Source organism: Phyllostomus discolor, chromosome 12, assembly GCF_004126475.2.
Source record: "Phyllostomus discolor isolate MPI-MPIP mPhyDis1 chromosome 12, mPhyDis1.pri.v3, whole genome shotgun sequence".
NCBI classification, from domain to species: Eukaryota; Metazoa; Chordata; class Mammalia; order Chiroptera; family Phyllostomidae; genus Phyllostomus; species Phyllostomus discolor.
Genome location: NC_040914.2, coordinates 77,661,084 through 77,677,836, shown reverse-complemented (window position 1 = coordinate 77,677,836; position 16,753 = coordinate 77,661,084). Strand labels below are relative to the sequence as shown.

Sequence of the window (16,753 nt, the reverse complement as noted above, 5' to 3'; positions counted from 1 at the left end):
TAGCTAATTTGTTCATCAGTAATGTAAGGAAGAAGACAAGTTTATATATAAATGGGTAAAAAACTCTATGCAGCTGCTCACATAGACAGTTCTGTGTATGTAGCCATCTTCCTATAGTGCTACTTAATCAGTCAATTATAAAAAGAGGCCTGCTTTACATTCTGTGGTGCCATTAGGTGAGTTTTATCAAAAATATGACTTTTCACACTGGCTGGTGTAGCTTCGTGGACTGAGCACCAGCCTGTAAACCAAAAGGTTGCCAGTTCAATCCCAAGTCAGGGCACATGGCTGGGTTGCAGGCCAGGTCCCCAGCTGGAGGTGTGTGAGAGGCAACCAGTTTATGTATCTTTCACACATTGATGTTTCTCTCCCTTTTTCTCCTCCCCCTCCCCTTTCTTTAAAAAAGTAAATATTTTTTAAAACATATGATTTTTCCCTTTGCTACTTGCCAATATAATGTATGACTACTGATGAAAATTTGAACTTACAGCACACATGGCATAGGTTTGTTGGAACAAGGATATAAATGTTCTCAATCTTCATTTTAGAGAATTAAAGTGATTTTTGTTAACATGACTCATTTTAAGTTCATATTTAATCTTTCATTGCTTTGCAAATAGACCTGCTGCTGGGTGGGAAGCCAGCAAACTGTGAAATCTGCGTGGATTCAATCAAGTGCTAGCTCTTCCCTTGCTAGCTATGAGACTTGAGGCAGATTGCTTAACTTTGCTCATCCTGTTCCCTCAGCTGTAGAATGGGGATAACAAGGTACACACTTGCTAGAACTGTAAAGATTAAATGTGAAAACACATGTATGCTGTGTCTGACACATGTAGTGCATACATGTCAGACTACTGCCACTGGGATGCTCGAGTTGAAATTATGTCTGGAAAGTACTGAGCACAGTGGATGGCACACCAGCACTCAAGAGTGGCTATTACTGCCGAGGCGGTGGTTTGGAGTCCTGTGCACTGGCGGAACTGTTTGAATTGTGCCTTCTCTTTAGCCAGGGAGGCAAGAAGTCACACAGCAACAGAAGAACCTGTCAGACCTTAACAGATCTCAGGCTGCTGACAGAGGAGACGGTGACGGGCCCGAGAGGCACGGACAGAAACAAACCGTTCCTGGAAACAGGCGGATGCTTCGCAGACACACAGTCAGCGATGCAGTTGTACTGAAGGGCCCAGAGACTGCCAGCAACCTCCCCATTCCCCAAGAGGCTAGTATTTCCCAGTCTTAACAATAATAAGGAATTAATTTGGCTGCCAAGAAATGAGTCCTTAACAAGAAGGTGCTGAGCGCAAATACAGCTTAGAACTAAATGTACTTTCTGTTTGGCTTGAGAGAAAGAAGAAAGTTCCTGAAAGCTTTTCCGTGGCTGGAAGAATACAACAAAGAAAATGATCACCATCTCTTTCCTCTTCAGAGCTAATGAATATGCTTGCAAAGGACTAGACAAAAATTCCAGTGGTGTCCAGTTCCTTAAGACTGAGGTGTATGATTCTTTTTAAAAATATTTTAAATTGATTTGGAGGAACTTGGATTTGTTGTTCCATGTATTTATGCTTTCATTCGTTGATTCTTACATGTGCCCTGACCAGGGATCAAATGCACCACCTTGGCATATCGGGATGCTCTAACCAACTGAGCTACCCAGACAGGGCTGTTTCTTCTTAAGTATTAGGGTTCCTTGGTTACAGTGAGAGGTTTCATCACTAGATTCTGATCTCCTCCTGCTGAAAGGTGCTAAACCTTTGTGACATAAATTAAAGCTAAAACAATTCCACCATGTGGGATGAGCTAAAGGGAAGCAGTTTAGGTTTTATGGTACTCGGGAGGCCAGACAGAAATGTCACATTTGAATGAAGAAAATAGGACCTGGAAAATGTTCCTTTGCAAAGCAACACTTGAACCCAAAGATGCCTAAATGCCATTCTGATGTTCATTTTAGTGAGAAGGACATATATGGCCTGTTTGACACTGTGTATGTGGGGAAAGGTGGGTATAATTTTTCTAACAAAAAGTACGTACAGATATTCGATCACTGCACATGTGCACCTGTAGCAGTGTCTTTAGGAACACCCTTTCCATTAAGAGCCTTCCCTTAAATGTCACATCTGAGGATGGTGGTAACAGAAGGTAGATTTGGCACATCTTTTCTTAGTCTTTTAATTCAGATTCAAAACTTACAGCACAAACCAGGTCAAAGTAACTTTGAGTTAGAATTTAATGTCATTTATTCATTTTTATGAATTTCTATAAATTATACTTATTTTTTTATGTTAATTGGTCTAGATCCACAAACATGGGTTTGTCCTGAGTACATTTTCAAATAACTTTGTAATAGGGAAATGGCTTAGAGCATGTTCTTAGAAATACTTGTGTATGTAAAGAAGGGAGGGGCTGATTATTTTTCTACAAAGTAATTTATGATTTCTAATTTTCTAATGTGCCTTGGGTATGTGCCAAACGATGGAAAATAAACAGTAAACTTTATGATTCTTGAGTGTGTCATGGTGTACTTTTTTTTAAGTTACTGGTAAGTACTTGCTATTTAGATAGTATGTGTTTCAAAACCTCTGCTATAAGCACATGCTTTGTGTACTGGATGGATATACATTTTATTTTTCAGTTATAAGTATGACTATGACTGAAACGTAAACTGGTCATTCAGAGCACATCATTCATTACTCATCTATCCTGACAATACATTAGACATGGTGCCTGGGGCCCACAAGTTTCACTTATAATCAGAAGAAAAATGAATATATTACGGCTTCTTAGCCTGCCCACAAAGGAAATGTGTTGTTGCTTTGCAAATTTCATTCATTTTCATCCTTTTCTGATGGGGACTACTTTGTGTGGCATTGGAGACTGTAGCCCCACACAAGCAAGGCCTTGAGAGAGGCCCGTGAGTCTCGACCACAGCGCTGGGAATGCAGGAGGCAGGCATGACCCAATGCTAGCACCAAGGGTTCCTGTGGGAAATCTGGCCTGAAGAATGCATCATACCCTTTGAAGCCTGCTTTGCTCTGTATAGCCCTGTTGGTATTAACCAGATAAGTGTAAGGAGTGAACTCCTTATCTCATGAAACAGACCTTAATGACTAGCTGGGGTCAGCATATCTAACAGACACTAACCTGAGGCAGATCTCTGTGTTCCTTCAACTGCTACTTATAGATACTGTCTGTTTTCTATTAACTGTAGCCTTTGGGCATTGATTGATGAACTGTACATGCATGCTGTATACCCCTGCACATACCGATCCCTATAAAAACTGTTTTGGAGAATGGCTCAGGGTATTCTCCACTAGAGGCAATCACCACCCCTTTTCCAGCTGGAACAAGATTGTGTCTGGGACAACTCATTCTCATCTGCGGCGACCAGGAGAGCTCCGTAGGACAGGGCATCCCACACTTTCCTCCACTTTTGAACAAAACAACTCATTGCTTTAAGTTGCTATGGTTCTCAACCATCCTAATTAAGAAACCATATCCTATAGCTTATCAAAACAGCCATTTCCAGTACACAAGGATACCACCAAATTTTTTGGATGGTACAATATAATTTTAGCAATTGCCCTGGCAGGCAGAACCATCAAATGAGGAAACAAGTTCAGAGAAATAAGGGGGCTAATTTGCTTCCACTATCAGAGCCGGGGACAAAGCACAGTTGGCAATGACTGGCAGTATCACCTCAATTGGCGGTTTCCAGCTTGGTGTTCCTTCACCTGGAGATAGGAATACCCTGAATGGACTGTCGGTCTTAAGGGAGGAGTTTCCTCTTGAAGTATTCTGGTAATCAGCAAGGTAGCCATCTGAAGTGATTTCCCCCAATTATATTTAAAAACACTTGCTTTTGTTTCTCCAATTGCCAACTTAGAAATTGCCACCCTAGCTGCTGTAGCTCAGTGGATTGAGCATGGGCCTTGGACCAAAGGGTCATGGTTTGATTCCCAGTCAGGGCACATACCTAGGTTGCAGGCCAGGACCCCAGCAGGGGACGCATAAGAGGCAACCACAAATTGGTATTTCTCTCCCACTCTCTCCTTCCCTTCCCCTCTCTCTAAAAATAAATAAACCCTTAAAAAAGAAATTGCTAATGCCCAAGTTTCGATTTTGAATGTTTTGATTTCAAAGTACTGCCAGGTTAGAAGTAGCACTCCCCACTCCCTAGACCAAAATGTATCCCACCTTTGTTGTCTTCAAGAATTTCTATCCCTGTATACAGAAGCACTTTCCATTCTCAAGTATCTTTGAAGCCCAGGGTTTGGCAATCTTTAAACACATTCACATTGGTGGTTGACAGTGATAACAATACTTGCTGAGAATTGTCTAGTCTCCCTCCAGCATTTTAATGTAACTGAGACCTAAAGCAAAATTTACCTGTAACTGGACTTTTTGTTTTTCAAAATCCTTCATCAAAATGTACTTTTGACTATTTAATTCTGTTCCTTTAAAAAAATGTTGACATTCTTAATGGTTCTACTCACTTGTTTGTTCATTCAGAAATGCTAGTCACTGCCCTGGCTGGTGTGGCTCAGTGGACTGAGCGCTGGCCTCCAAACTGAAAGGTCACTGTTTCAATCCCCAGTCAGGGCACAGGGTTGCAGGCCAGGTCCCCAGCTGAAGGCATGCGAGAGGTAACCTCACACATTAATGTTTCTCTCCCTTTCTCATTCCCTCCCCCTTTCTAACAAAGTAAATAAAATCTTTTTAAAGGTTAAAAAAATGCTAGTCACTTAATTTCAACACTGACTTTCTTTGTTGACTATAGTTACAAATCTCAAGACTCAGAGTAAACTCTCAAATGTACAGTAAACATACGTCAGCAGTATACTAGCTAAAGCAGAGATTGGAACTGTAAACCACATTTCCCATCACTTTTCTGCAGCTGATTCTATTCATCACATTAGACATTCTAACTTCCTCTTGGGCTGGGTCTCACAGAACTAAGACATCTAAAAAGTTATATTGAACAGCTCATTTCAGAGTTAAATTTACTAATTAAATTTATGAGCAAAGGGGAGTGAAGCACAATATAAAACATAACATTTGCTTTAAATTACCTGCAACTTTATTGAAGAACCCAGAACATGTCTACCAAAATGTTTAACTGTTATTTAAACCATCAACTAGATTTTAATCATCAGATGTATCATTTCTCTTACAAACATGTTTATTATTGTTGAACTATTATTACTCTTTGTCCTATTTTGAGAATTCTTTTCAATGGAAGTATCACTCTACTTACAGAGGTTTTTTGGATAGAGGTAATATATATTAGATAATTTAATACACCTCAAGGCCTTTGAAAAACAGACTATAAATGAAATCAAAGCTAAGAATATTACATTAAAGGTAAGTACTATTTGCACGAAGAAAAATAGCTCACCTGCCTTCAGAATCTATGTCTTGGAAATATTAAAGTTGATTCAACTTAATCAATGGGTTTTAACTCCCATAATGTTACTGGATGCTATTGTCTTCTTACTGAAGACTACTCTAGCAACTTCTATTTCTGCTATAGCCGTTTTGCTACCTAACACTAATGTCACAATTACAAAGGATATATTCAGGCTGCTACATGTTTAAAAGTTTTGGGTAGGAAAGGAAAAAATGCAAAATACAGATCTTCTGTTCATTCGGCTACAGTACTAAAATAATTCTGCCCAAATTGTTTTATTTTACATAACAAGTTTATTTTTCTAAAGGTATATAAACAGTAAACAAGGTAAACATTCAATCAGATCTTAGCTTCTGCCAAGTATTAATTATCTGCCCTGCAACTGTCCCGTGCAGTTCCAATGCCTACGCACCCTAAATTCAATAGTCGTCATCTTCATCGGAGTCCATCACTTTTCTCCTGTTGAACTGGAGGGGAGGGTGGGAATTAAACAAGTGTTACTATGTGTTCAAAAAAGCACAACCCAGATTTCCTCAGACATGACAATGCTACCTACTACAACAAGACATTTTTGTCTATCTTTAAAACAACTTCATGTTTTAGATCTAAGGAGAGAGGGAACAATGACACAAAAGCCTTAAAGATTAGACCACTCAATATATGCAGCCTTGCTCCCCAAACTTCCATGTGTCACACAATGGGAATGTCTATGGGCTGAAACATGTTGTAACACAGTATATGTACATTGAATACATTTCAAATATCAATTTTTCTTTTGCCATGCGCACTTGGGGAAACTTACTTTAACTGTGGTTTTCTTTTCTGTTTGTTGGCTTACTTTTTCAAGGATTTCTATTAAACCTTGTTCTGTTACCTAGGATAACCAGAAAGAAAAACAGTACTTTTAAGCAAAGAATTGACTCAGCAGATTGAATCATTTTAGTCTTTCTGGGGTGTGGAGGTAGAGGTCAAGAGGGAAGAAGAGGTAGGACAAGAGATTGGAACTACCAATTATTATAACTACCCTGGCTGGTGTGGTTCAGTGAGTTGAGTGCTGACCTGTGAACCGAGGAGTCACCAGTTTGATTACTGGTCAGGGCATATGCCTGGGTTGCAGGCCAGGTCCCCGGCTGGGGGCTTGTGAGAGGCAACCGACTGATTGTTTCTCTCACACATTAATGTTTGTCTCCCTCTTTCTCCCTCCCTTCTCTTCTAAAAAGTAAATAAAGTCTTACGAAAAAATTAACTACTAGTTATAACTGCAGGCATACCTTGTTTTACTATGCTTTGCTTTATTGCACTTCACAGGTGTTGCATATTTTACAAAGTGAAGGCAAGACCCTCCAGCAAAAAAAGATTATGACGCGCTTTACTGCAGCAGTCTGGAACCAAACTTGCAGTATCTCCAAGGTATACCTGTTAGTTTAAGTTCCAAACAGAACTACTCTGCTAGTCATCTGAGAGGGGGAAAGTATCCAGAAAAATCCCAAGTTAACAGGTATTTAAGAACGCCTTTACCACCACTAGCAGACAAGACAACCACCTACACCCCTCTGCTATGTGAGAGAGACACACCACCTCTTCCCTTGAGACCCTGAAAGGTTAAATGCAGGAGACAGTCACTCTAAAAAGATGAACCAGTCACTGAGTCTTGCACACATCATTTTACTGTAAGGGGTTCAGGACAGGAGTGATACTTGCAGGGTGTGGTGGCAGCAGAGGGCTTCCCCGTGCAGGTGGGGTGCATGTGCATCTCTAGGAACAGTCTTGCAAGAATATACCCATCATGGCATTACAGCGACACACATAACCAGAAATTTTAGCACCCCCTCACTTACAAAACAAGCTTAATGTCTACCTACGTTCGTAGTTTTTTAATATGTATTGTTGAGAAACCCTGGTTGGTCAGACACCAGTGAGGTTCCACAACAATGTCAGGTAAGAAAAGCAGCAGAGGATTTTCAGAGAGGCAGTTATTTATGGTTGGTACAGTTATTTTTGCTTTAAAATTGCTTCCTTGAAATAGCCAACATTATCCCTGGCTGGTGTAGCTCAGTGGATTGAGCACGGACTGCGAACCAGGCATCGCAGGTTCGATTCTCAGACAGGGCACATGCTTAGGTTACAGACCATGGCCCCCAGCAACCTCACATTGATGTCTCTCTCTCTCTCCCTTTCCTCTCTAAAAATAAAATAAAATCTTAAAAAAAGAAAAGCAATACAAGAAATAACCAACATGATTTCTGTAACCAGAAGAAGAAATTTACTTTTTTTTTGAGAGAGAAACAAGGAAGACAGAAACATTGATTTGTTGTTCCACTTATTTATGCATGCATTGGTTCTTTTTTTTTTTTACTATTTTTTATTTTATGTTTTAAATATATTTTATTGATTATGCTATTACAGTTGTCCCATTTTCCCCTTCAGTCGCCTCCACTCTGCACACCCTCTCCCACTCACATTCCCCCACTTTAGTTCATGTCCATGTGTCGTAAGTTCTTTAGCTTCTACATTTCCCATGTTATTCTTGCCCTCCCCGTTTCCTACCTACCACTTTTGCCACTTATTCTCCGTACCTTTCCCCCGCTCTCCTCCTCCCATTCCCCTGTTGCTAACCCTCCATGTGATCTCCATTTCTGTGGTTCTGTTCACGTTCTAGTTCTTTGCTTAGTTTGTTTTTGCTTTTGTCTTAGGTGTGGTTGTTAATAACTGTGAGTTTGCTGTCATTTTACTGTACATGTTTATCTTCTTTTTCTTAGAGAAGCCTCTTTAATATTTCATAAAATAAGACCTTGGTGACGATGAACTCCTTTAACTTGACCTTATTTGAGAAGCACTTTATCTGCCCGTCTATTCTAAATAAAAGCTTTGCTGGATAGAGCAATCTTGGATGTAGGTCCTTGCCTTTCATGACTTGCAATACTTCTTTCCAGCTCCTTCTTGCCTGTAAGGTCTCTTTTGAGAAATCAGCTGACAGTCTGATGGGAACTCCTTTGTAGGTAACTGCCTCCTTATCTCTTGCTGCTTCTAGGATTCTTTCCTTCCTTTTAGTCTTGGCTAATGTAATTATGATGTGCCTTGCTGTGTTCCTCCTTGGGTCCAACTTCTTTGGGACTCTCTGAGCTTCCTGGACTTCCTGGAAGTCTATTTCCTTTGCCAGATTTAGGAAGTTCTCCTTTATTATTTGTTCAAACAACTTTTCCACTTGCTCTTCCTCTTCTCCTGGTACCCCTATAATTCGGATGTTGAAATGTTTAAAGATGTCCTGGAGGTTCCTAAGTCTCTCCTCATTTTTTAAAAATTCTTATTTCTTCGTTCTCTTCTGATTGGATATTTCTTTCTTCCTTCTGATCCATTTTGTTGATTTGAGTCCCAATTTCCTTCCTAGCACTATTGGTTCCCTGTACATTTTCCTTTATTTCACTTATTGTAGCCTTCATTTTTTCATCTAATTTGTGACCAAATTCAACCAATTCTGTGAGCACCCTGATCACCAGTGTTTTGAACTGTGCATCTGATAGGCTGGCTATCTCTTCATCACTTAGTTGTGTTTTTTCTGGAGCTTTGATCTGTTCTTTCATTTGGGCCATTTTTTTTGTCTTGATGCACCTGTTACATAGTGAGGGGCAGAGCCTTAGGTGTTCAGCAGGGCGGAGCAACCCAGTCACTGGGTTGTGATGCTGTGTGTGAGGGAGGGTCAAAGAGAAAACAGTGGCGCTTGCTCTGCTCTCTGCTGGATTTCAGTCACTTCCGCCACTTCCCCCAAGCAAACTGGGCCCTTCTGGTGCTGATTCCTTCTGGGTGGGTGGGTTTGTGTACGTTCTAGGACCCTGTGGGTCTCTCCAGTGAGCTCTCCTGTGAGGCTGGGAGTCTCTCCCTGCACGCCAACCCCCCACAGGTGTTTTCAATCAGTGGTTTGAGGCTTTATTTCCCTGAGCTGGGGCCCTGGGTTGCATGGTCTGTCTCACTCCCCAGTTTCACCTGATTTATCTGCCCAAAAATGTGGGACTACCTGGTTCCCCAAGCCACCTTGTGCACCAAGCCCCTGCACAATCCGCCACCTCCCGGGGTCCACCCGTTGCTGCCTTGCGCACCTGGGGTCTACCAGCTGCCCTGCTGCGAGCCATCTCTGTCCCGGCTCCCCAACTCTGCCCCTCCTACTGGCCTGGATGAATGTGTCTACTTTAACTCCTTGGTTGTCAAACTTCCATACAGTTCAATTTTCTGTCAGTACTGGTTATTTTGTTTCTAAATTTTTGTTGTCCCTATTTTGCTTGTGCGAGGTGGTACAGTGTGTCTACCTATGCCTCCATCTTGGCCAGAAGTCCCACTGATTCACTCTTGTATGTGCCCTGACTGGGGATCAAACCCCGAACCTTAGTGTATTGGGATGAAGCTCTAATAAACTGAGCTACCTGGCCAGAGCAAAACTGACCTTTTGAAGACATGTTTTCATAAAGTAGGTAACAATGGGTAAAACTAACTCAAGCTTACCTTCCCACTTAGCTGTCCATATCTTGCCATCTGTATAAGGTAATTCTCTACTCCTTTAGTTTTTTCAGGCTTTACAAGTGCTAAGTTACTTACTAAAAAGAAAAAAATACAAAAAGACGTCAAAACTAAATGCATTTATAATTTAAAATTAAGCAACATTTCCAAAGCACTTCACAGACTTATTTATGTCTTGAGACTACCAAGGTAGAAATGGTAGAAGGCACTGTTACCCTCTTAAAAATGAGGAAACTGCCTTGGCCAGATGGCTCAGTTGGTTGGAACATCATCCTGTACACCAAAAGGATGAGGGTTCAATTCCTGGTCTGGGAACATACTTAGATTGTGGGTTTGATCCTCGGTCTTTCTCCCCTTCTCTCTCTTAAATCAATAACCATATCCTTAGGTGAGGATAAAAAAAATGAAGAAACTAAAGTTTAGCCATGTCAATCTCAGTCAAGGCCACACAGAAGTAGTGGCAGAGCCAAGATTAAACTTGGGTCCTCAGAGTCTAAGCCCCATGCTTTCTTTTTAAAAATATATATTGGGTTGATCAGAAAGTCCATTTAGTTTTTTCCCTTAAATAAAACACATTTTTTTATTTTCACCAGTAACTTTTATTGATTTGGATATTTTGAGTATGTTGGCTAGCTCGTGCATGGTATAACATTCATTGTTCTCAAGTAATGTCTTGACTGATAGTTATCAACTGCAACTGGTCTACCTGACCATAGAGCATCATCCAGCGAGAAACCTCCAGCATGAAACTTCACAAACCACTTTCGACAAGTTCGATCAGTCACACCCCCTTCTCCATATACAGCAAAAATCTTTGTGTTTCTGCCTTTCTTGAAATGATAAAGCATAATATGCTGAAAATGTTGCATATTTTCTTCTACCTTCAATATTATAGTAGCTACCCAAAAATTCACCAATTTGGATTTTTAAAAAAATTTTAAAAAGACTTTTTAAAATTTATTTTTAAAGAGAGGGAAAAGGGAGAGAACAGTGATCCATCACCTCTCACACGCCCCCAACTGAGGACCTGGCCCAAGACCCAGGCATGTGCCCTGACTGGGAATTGAACCAGCGACCTTTTGGTTAGCAGGCCAATGCTCAACCCACTGAGCGACACCAGCCAGGGCTTGGTAAGTTTTTTTTATATGCATCCTGATATGACAGCTGTCACAATACAATCTAATAAGATTAACTGGAATGAAGTTAAAGACAACTAAGCGCCACTAAGAGCCATCTTATGGAAAAACAAATGAACTTTTTGGCCAACCCAAATAACTGTTCTCTGGAAAATAAGTTATATATAACTACATATACAATAAGTATCCATCTAAGGCTGCCTCTTCTAAACTGGCTTCAAGTTACAATACAGAAGATACTGGTTCATTCCAACTGGTTCATTTAATTTTTTTTCTACATAGTTTTCTTCTTGGTTTTTATTATGAAAATTGTAACTAAAACAAATACATGATTTTCTTTGGTTTTTAATTATGAAAAATTATTAACTAAGACAAATACAATAAATCCCTCGTGTTCCTATCACTGAGGTCAAGCACTAGCAACACTTTGTAACTGACTTAACAGTTGATGACTATACATTTTACCTAATGAGTACTGGGGGGATCATCTCCTTGGTAGACCAAGCCGATTCATTTAATAATTTAAGTCCATTCCTTTAGGTTTAAAAACTTCACATTTCTTATAAGTATCTGTATTTTAAGTGTTTTTAAGTTAAATAAATATTTCATCTAGAGGCAGCAATAATTTCATACCTCACCATTCAACTAACCCAAGCCAATTTTATAGAAATAAAGAAAACTGAAGATGCTTACACCGGGCCCGGGCTGACTGATCCAGAACTTGGGCTAAGATAGTGTTTCTCATTTCTGCTTCTCTACAACAAGAACAGGTCAAGCAAAATTAGAACTAAGCTGTCAGCATTCCTATTGAACACACAAAAATGCAACTCACTCAATACGTTTCCCAAGATGGAAGGTTGCTGCAGGGAGACTGCGCTACAGTAGGTGCTGTATGGATGGCAGCAGCTGTCATTACAGTAGAGGAGTCCACTCACAGACTCGTAGTTGGAGAGCAGATGACGGCTAGTGGACAGAGGAGGTGAGGGGGTGGAGGGATTGAGGAAAAAGGACTCATGGACATGGACAACAGTGTGGTGATTGCTGGGGGGAGAGAGATATAAGGGGACTAAACGGTAATGGAAAAAATTAAATTTCAAAAATAAGTAAGAATCCACTCTTGATCTCAAAAGCCAGCCTTATATGTGTGGGTATAAACCTACAAGGTTGAAAGATACAACTTCACATTTTTATAACTTACGTAGGAGTTTTGGTTCAGCCACCATTACCAACATTTACTAAGTATCTACTGTATAAGAGATGCTAAAAATCTATAGTGAGATTAAGACTGATTAATCCGTGTAATCTCAGAGATAAGAAGCTGAGACCTAGGGAAACTATAAGGGGATATAAGTAATTGTGGCGAAGCTAGAACCAAATCCCATTGTTTCAAGACAGTTCTATTTTTGGGGTAGGAAGGGGAGTGAAATTATAACTCTGCAACTATCTTTGCACCTTCCCACCTATCCAAGTAGGAACTAGTTCATGTTCCCAGCACCGTGGTGTCAAACTTTTTTTAAGTAGCAGCAATTTTTTTAAGTGAAGTCCTTCAAGGAACTTGACACAGACAAAAGAGGAAATTCTCTGGCTGAACTGAGGGGGAACTGGGAGTGGCTATGCCCACTATCGCCCCCCATCAGAGGAAGCATAGGGCTCATGGAACACAATTTGAAGTCCACTTCCATGGTCCATTTCCTTACTGCACCTGAGTACTTCAGTTCAACCCTGCCATAAACAACTGTTACTCCATTTCACTGAATCTAAGATGCCATTCACTATAAGATGGACCATGGTGTTGTGTACTTCTAAGAACAAAAAAAGAGCCTAGATGAGGAGTCTAATAGGGGACCCTACACTCAAAGCTGGGGCATCAAAGAGCAATGGCCACAACAAAGTAAACAGGAAATAAACAAAGTTCCTTTGAGAATTTCAACTTCAAGCTTTAGTCATGCAAATTTACTGTCTGAATCCATGCCACCAGGGTGGAGGGAAGGAGTGGGAACCTCAAGCATAGCACTTAATTTTAAGATGTCTCAGATTAGAACTGTACCCAAGTGATGGCAGAAGCAAAAGTAAACCCTCTCTGGCAGAACCCAGGACAACAGTGACTGATCATGAAACCCACCCAATTTCAGATATGTTAAAATGTAAACAAAGACACACCTGGGAATCAATGACATTCATGTAGTTTCACTTTCTTCTTAGCACTATCCCAGATGTCTACTGTCTTACCCCATGAATACAAGCCATGTATGAGCAGGAACCTTCTCTGACTTGCCTGTTCCTATGGACACGGCATAGTGCCTGACCTACAGCAGGTGCCCAGTAAATATTCACTGACTGAGTTGAAAGGCAGTGTGATGGAGGCAGGGAAAAATGAGGAGTCAGTTAATAAGCACAGTTTCAGTTTTATGCGATGAAAAAGTTCTAGAGATCTGTTGCATAATAATGAGAATATAGTTAACGTGACAGAACTGTATACTTACAAATGGTTGTTATAGTAAATTTGTTATGTATTCTTTTATCACAGAAATAAAAAGCTAGCATGATGGGATAACTAACTATTCATTCAATAAACCTGCCAAGGGCAAGGTATTTTGCCATGTGCTAGGATAAAACACGAATAGTGTAACAGTTAATATTTACCTAGCATTTACTAAATTTGAGGTACTGGACCCATGTAACCCTCACAACATCCCTAGGAGGTAATCATAGTATCATCTTCATTTTAAGACAATCACAGTGTAGCAGAGAAACCAACCAGTAAATACAATTACAAGGTAGTTAAGTGCTGTGAGATTCTACACATATTTATTTAACAAATTAATAACAGATACCCTAGTGATTTATGAAAAATCACTATTCCAAGAAAAACTTAGATTAACATACTATTAAGATAACCATTTAAAAAAACATTTGGTGAAACAACCCTTCAGCGCTCCACCCCATACCTGTGCTTTGCCTCCTGTTGTGCTGCATCGCCAGGGTCCTGAAAAAATAATTTTGTCTTAGTCAAGTAATTAATGTCACAGGGGATAAAACAGAAAGTATTTTGTTTCAGATACCTAATAGGGTCCTGCAGTGATAGAGATCAAAATATTGCCAAATAATTAAAAGCTGGGTCTTCCAAGTGGTGGTTGGGGGTGGGGATGAAGACAATTATACTTGAACAACAATAAAAAAAAAAAAGAAGAAGAAGAAAAAGGAAAGCTGGGCCTTCCAGAAGTCAATGGGGTGGTTTCCACTTATTAAAATGCTTTGATAAGCTTCCAAAGCCACAATCTAATGGAATGTTTTAGAACACAAACAACCATTAGGGAGGGGAATCCCTGTACAATGAGAATGTATTTGAGGAGATAAGAGTAAGTTCTGGGGTTAAAAAATGTGCTGGGTATTGGGGACACTGCTGATTCAAATGCGCTTCCTTGGAGACTACCGCGTTCTATCCCTTCCACAGTCCTCGCCCTCTCTTGCCAACGCAGTCATTACTTGAGTATTCTATCTACCGGATTCGCGTATAGGGTCCGGCTCTTCCCCGGGGCTGTCACTCGGGACTGGATGCAACCCGCTGTACCTCACACGGCAGACCCCAACAAATGTTGGTCTAACTGTGCAGTCAGAATTCTAGAAAACAATTCTGCTGGAACCAGTAGTCAAAACAGGCTAAATGTTCTGCTTCTGGCTGACGCTAGCCCGGGCGCGACCTCCGGGGCGAGTCGAACCCTGCCGGAGAGAGGACTCCAGCCGGACCCACCCGGGACAGCACGTGGTCGGCACGCTGCCCGAAACCCGACGCGACACGGAAAAAGGCCCAGGACGGACACCGAGGTAGCGGCGGGTTGGCCCGCCAGCCGGCCCCACACCCGCGGCGGCGTCCAGAGCCTCCGCCTGCGGCTGCGCCCTCCGCCTCGGGCGAGGGCGGCGCCCCGCACGAGGATGGGCCGGAAGGGCCGCGGGCGCGCTCACCCCTTGCTTGGCCTGCAGCTCGGCCAGCCTTTGCTTCCTCAGAGCCTCCAGCTCCTCCTCCGCCATCGCGCGACGGACCGGGTAGAACAGCCAGAAGCCTGCCGCGGCCCTCTCGGAGTTACCTCCCTCAGCCTCTCCGGCAGAGCACGGCCTTCCCCACTGCGCAGGCGCCCGCGACTCCCAGGCATCACCAATTCAGCCCGGAGCCGCGCCGCCGGACGCAGCCAGGGCGCCTGGAGAGGCTCGATGCCGGGATCGCGGGTGGTCGGGAGGGGCTGTGGGCAGAACTCGTATGGAGAGCTACCTCCTGTGCGGCCCCACCGCCCTTCCCCGAGTGGAAGTTCTGCACTTGCGGGTATCACGTGGGCTAGGACCCGGGTGCGAGTGGGATATGATAGAAATCTAAAAACAGGTCCTGGTTAAGCAAGTAAAATAGTAACGGGCAAAATTTGTTGGTGGCCTATGGATAGACTCTTATCTCCATTTATAGATGAGGATCCCTGAGCTAAGAAAGATTAAGTGGTTGATGAAAATGTGCTTAAACTGGATTGTAGTGAGGGCTGCACAACTCTTAAATTTGCTACAAAGACATTAAACTGTACACTTAGATCGGGTTAAAGGGGTGCCAGCGGCGGAGATAGAAGAGACTCGCTGGTCACTGGTCATATTAAAAAGCCAAGTTAAAGAAATTGGAGGGTGAGACTTGGGCACAGACAGGCCTCCCCTCCAAGGTTTGGAGCCAACTTCTGGACACCCCTCGAGGGCCTGTCGGAGGCTGTTGGGATGGGCTATTGTGGCTGCGTGAACTCCCTGGCAGGGGTGGTGTGGGGAGGGTGAAAGCTTTGGAGTGGGGGCATTGGTCTGTGTGGAGTAACCTGTTAGTAATTCAGGTTATGTGCCCGCTGTTCTTTCAGTTGTGACAAAATATAGTAATGATTTTTCCATTTTTTACTATTTTTACTGTACAGTTCAATAGTGTTAAGTACATTCACATAAACTCTTTTCATCTAGTAAAACTGAAACTCTATACCCATTAACTAACAATGCCCCAAACCCCTTCCCCTCTCTCCCCAAACCTTAGTAACCACCATTACATTCTCTGTCTCTTATGATTTTGACTGACTACCTCATGTAAATGGAATCATACAATATTTGTCCTTTTGTGACTGGCTTATTTCACTTGGCATACTGTCCTCAAGGTTCATTCATGTTGTTGCACATGTTAGAATGTCCTTCCTTTTAAGGCTGAAAAATGTTCCACTGTATATGTATATCACATTTTGTTTATCCATTCATCCATCAATGGACACGTGAGTTGTTTCCACTACTTGGCTGTCATTAATAATGTTGCCATGAACATTACTTAGAATATAAATATCTTTCAATTCTTGGGGATAGAGAATCTATGTGTTTTGAATTTGAGATTCTTAAACATTAATAATGCTTTTTCTCTAATATTTACATAAATAGGCAAGATTTGGGAGTGTGGAGAGAGTGTTAAAATGGGAGTCCAAAGTCTTGAATTCCATTTCAGTGTGTCACAGTCGAGACCCTTGTAGACCATTTGTGAAATGGGTTATGGGCTGGCTCACATGACTTCCACTCATAAATGTCAGCCGTCCATGGGCTGGTGCCTGAGTGACACTCGCAAGGAAGTGAGGAAACCAGAATCATGTGAAAACAGAATCAGCAAACAGGTATTTTCATGTCATTCCTTAAATCGAATACTCTCCCAGTG

At 41.7% G+C, this 16,753-nt stretch overlaps 2 protein-coding genes across 20 annotated transcripts in view; one reads left to right on the top strand and one right to left on the bottom strand.

Annotated features, from left to right (window-relative positions):
* Nucleotides 1–2,510, top strand: part of ANKRD27 (ankyrin repeat domain 27) — a 57,283-nt gene extending 54,773 nt beyond the window's left edge. For 13 of the 15 annotated variants that reach the window (XM_028534755.2, XM_036012419.1, XM_036012424.1 and 10 more), the window contains one exon: nucleotides 1,007–2,510. In XM_028534755.2, coding sequence (XP_028390556.1) covers nucleotides 1,007–1,240 — 234 coding nt within the window. In that variant the 3' untranslated portion in view covers nucleotides 1,241–2,510. The remainder of the gene's footprint in view (nucleotides 1–1,006) is intronic. The other 2 variants (XM_036012423.1, XM_036012416.1) reach the window with 1 other exon arrangement.
* Nucleotides 2,511–5,165: 2,655 nt separating this feature from the next.
* PDCD5 (programmed cell death 5) lies at nucleotides 5,166–15,256 on the bottom strand. 5 transcript variants are annotated; one of them, XM_028534758.2, is made up of 6 exons: nucleotides 15,016–15,199; nucleotides 14,001–14,038; nucleotides 11,746–11,807; nucleotides 9,902–9,993; nucleotides 6,210–6,281; nucleotides 5,166–5,874 (listed from the first exon to the last, which is right to left on the bottom strand). In XM_028534758.2, the coding sequence occupies exons 1-6, from the start codon at nucleotides 15,079–15,081 to the stop codon at nucleotides 5,827–5,829; spliced, it is 378 nt and encodes a 125-aa protein (XP_028390559.1). In that variant the 5' UTR covers nucleotides 15,082–15,199; the 3' UTR covers nucleotides 5,166–5,826. The 5 variants fall into 5 exon arrangements, with proteins under 5 accessions (XP_028390559.1, XP_035868322.1, XP_035868323.1 ...); XM_036012429.1 differs by lacking the exon at nucleotides 11,746–11,807 and adding an exon at nucleotides 11,885–12,015 and having other exon boundaries at nucleotides 5,451–5,874; nucleotides 15,016–15,221; XM_036012430.1 differs by lacking the exons at nucleotides 6,210–6,281; nucleotides 11,746–11,807 and adding an exon at nucleotides 11,885–12,015 and having other exon boundaries at nucleotides 5,451–5,874; nucleotides 15,016–15,251.
* Nucleotides 15,257–16,753: the final 1,497 nt, after the last annotated feature.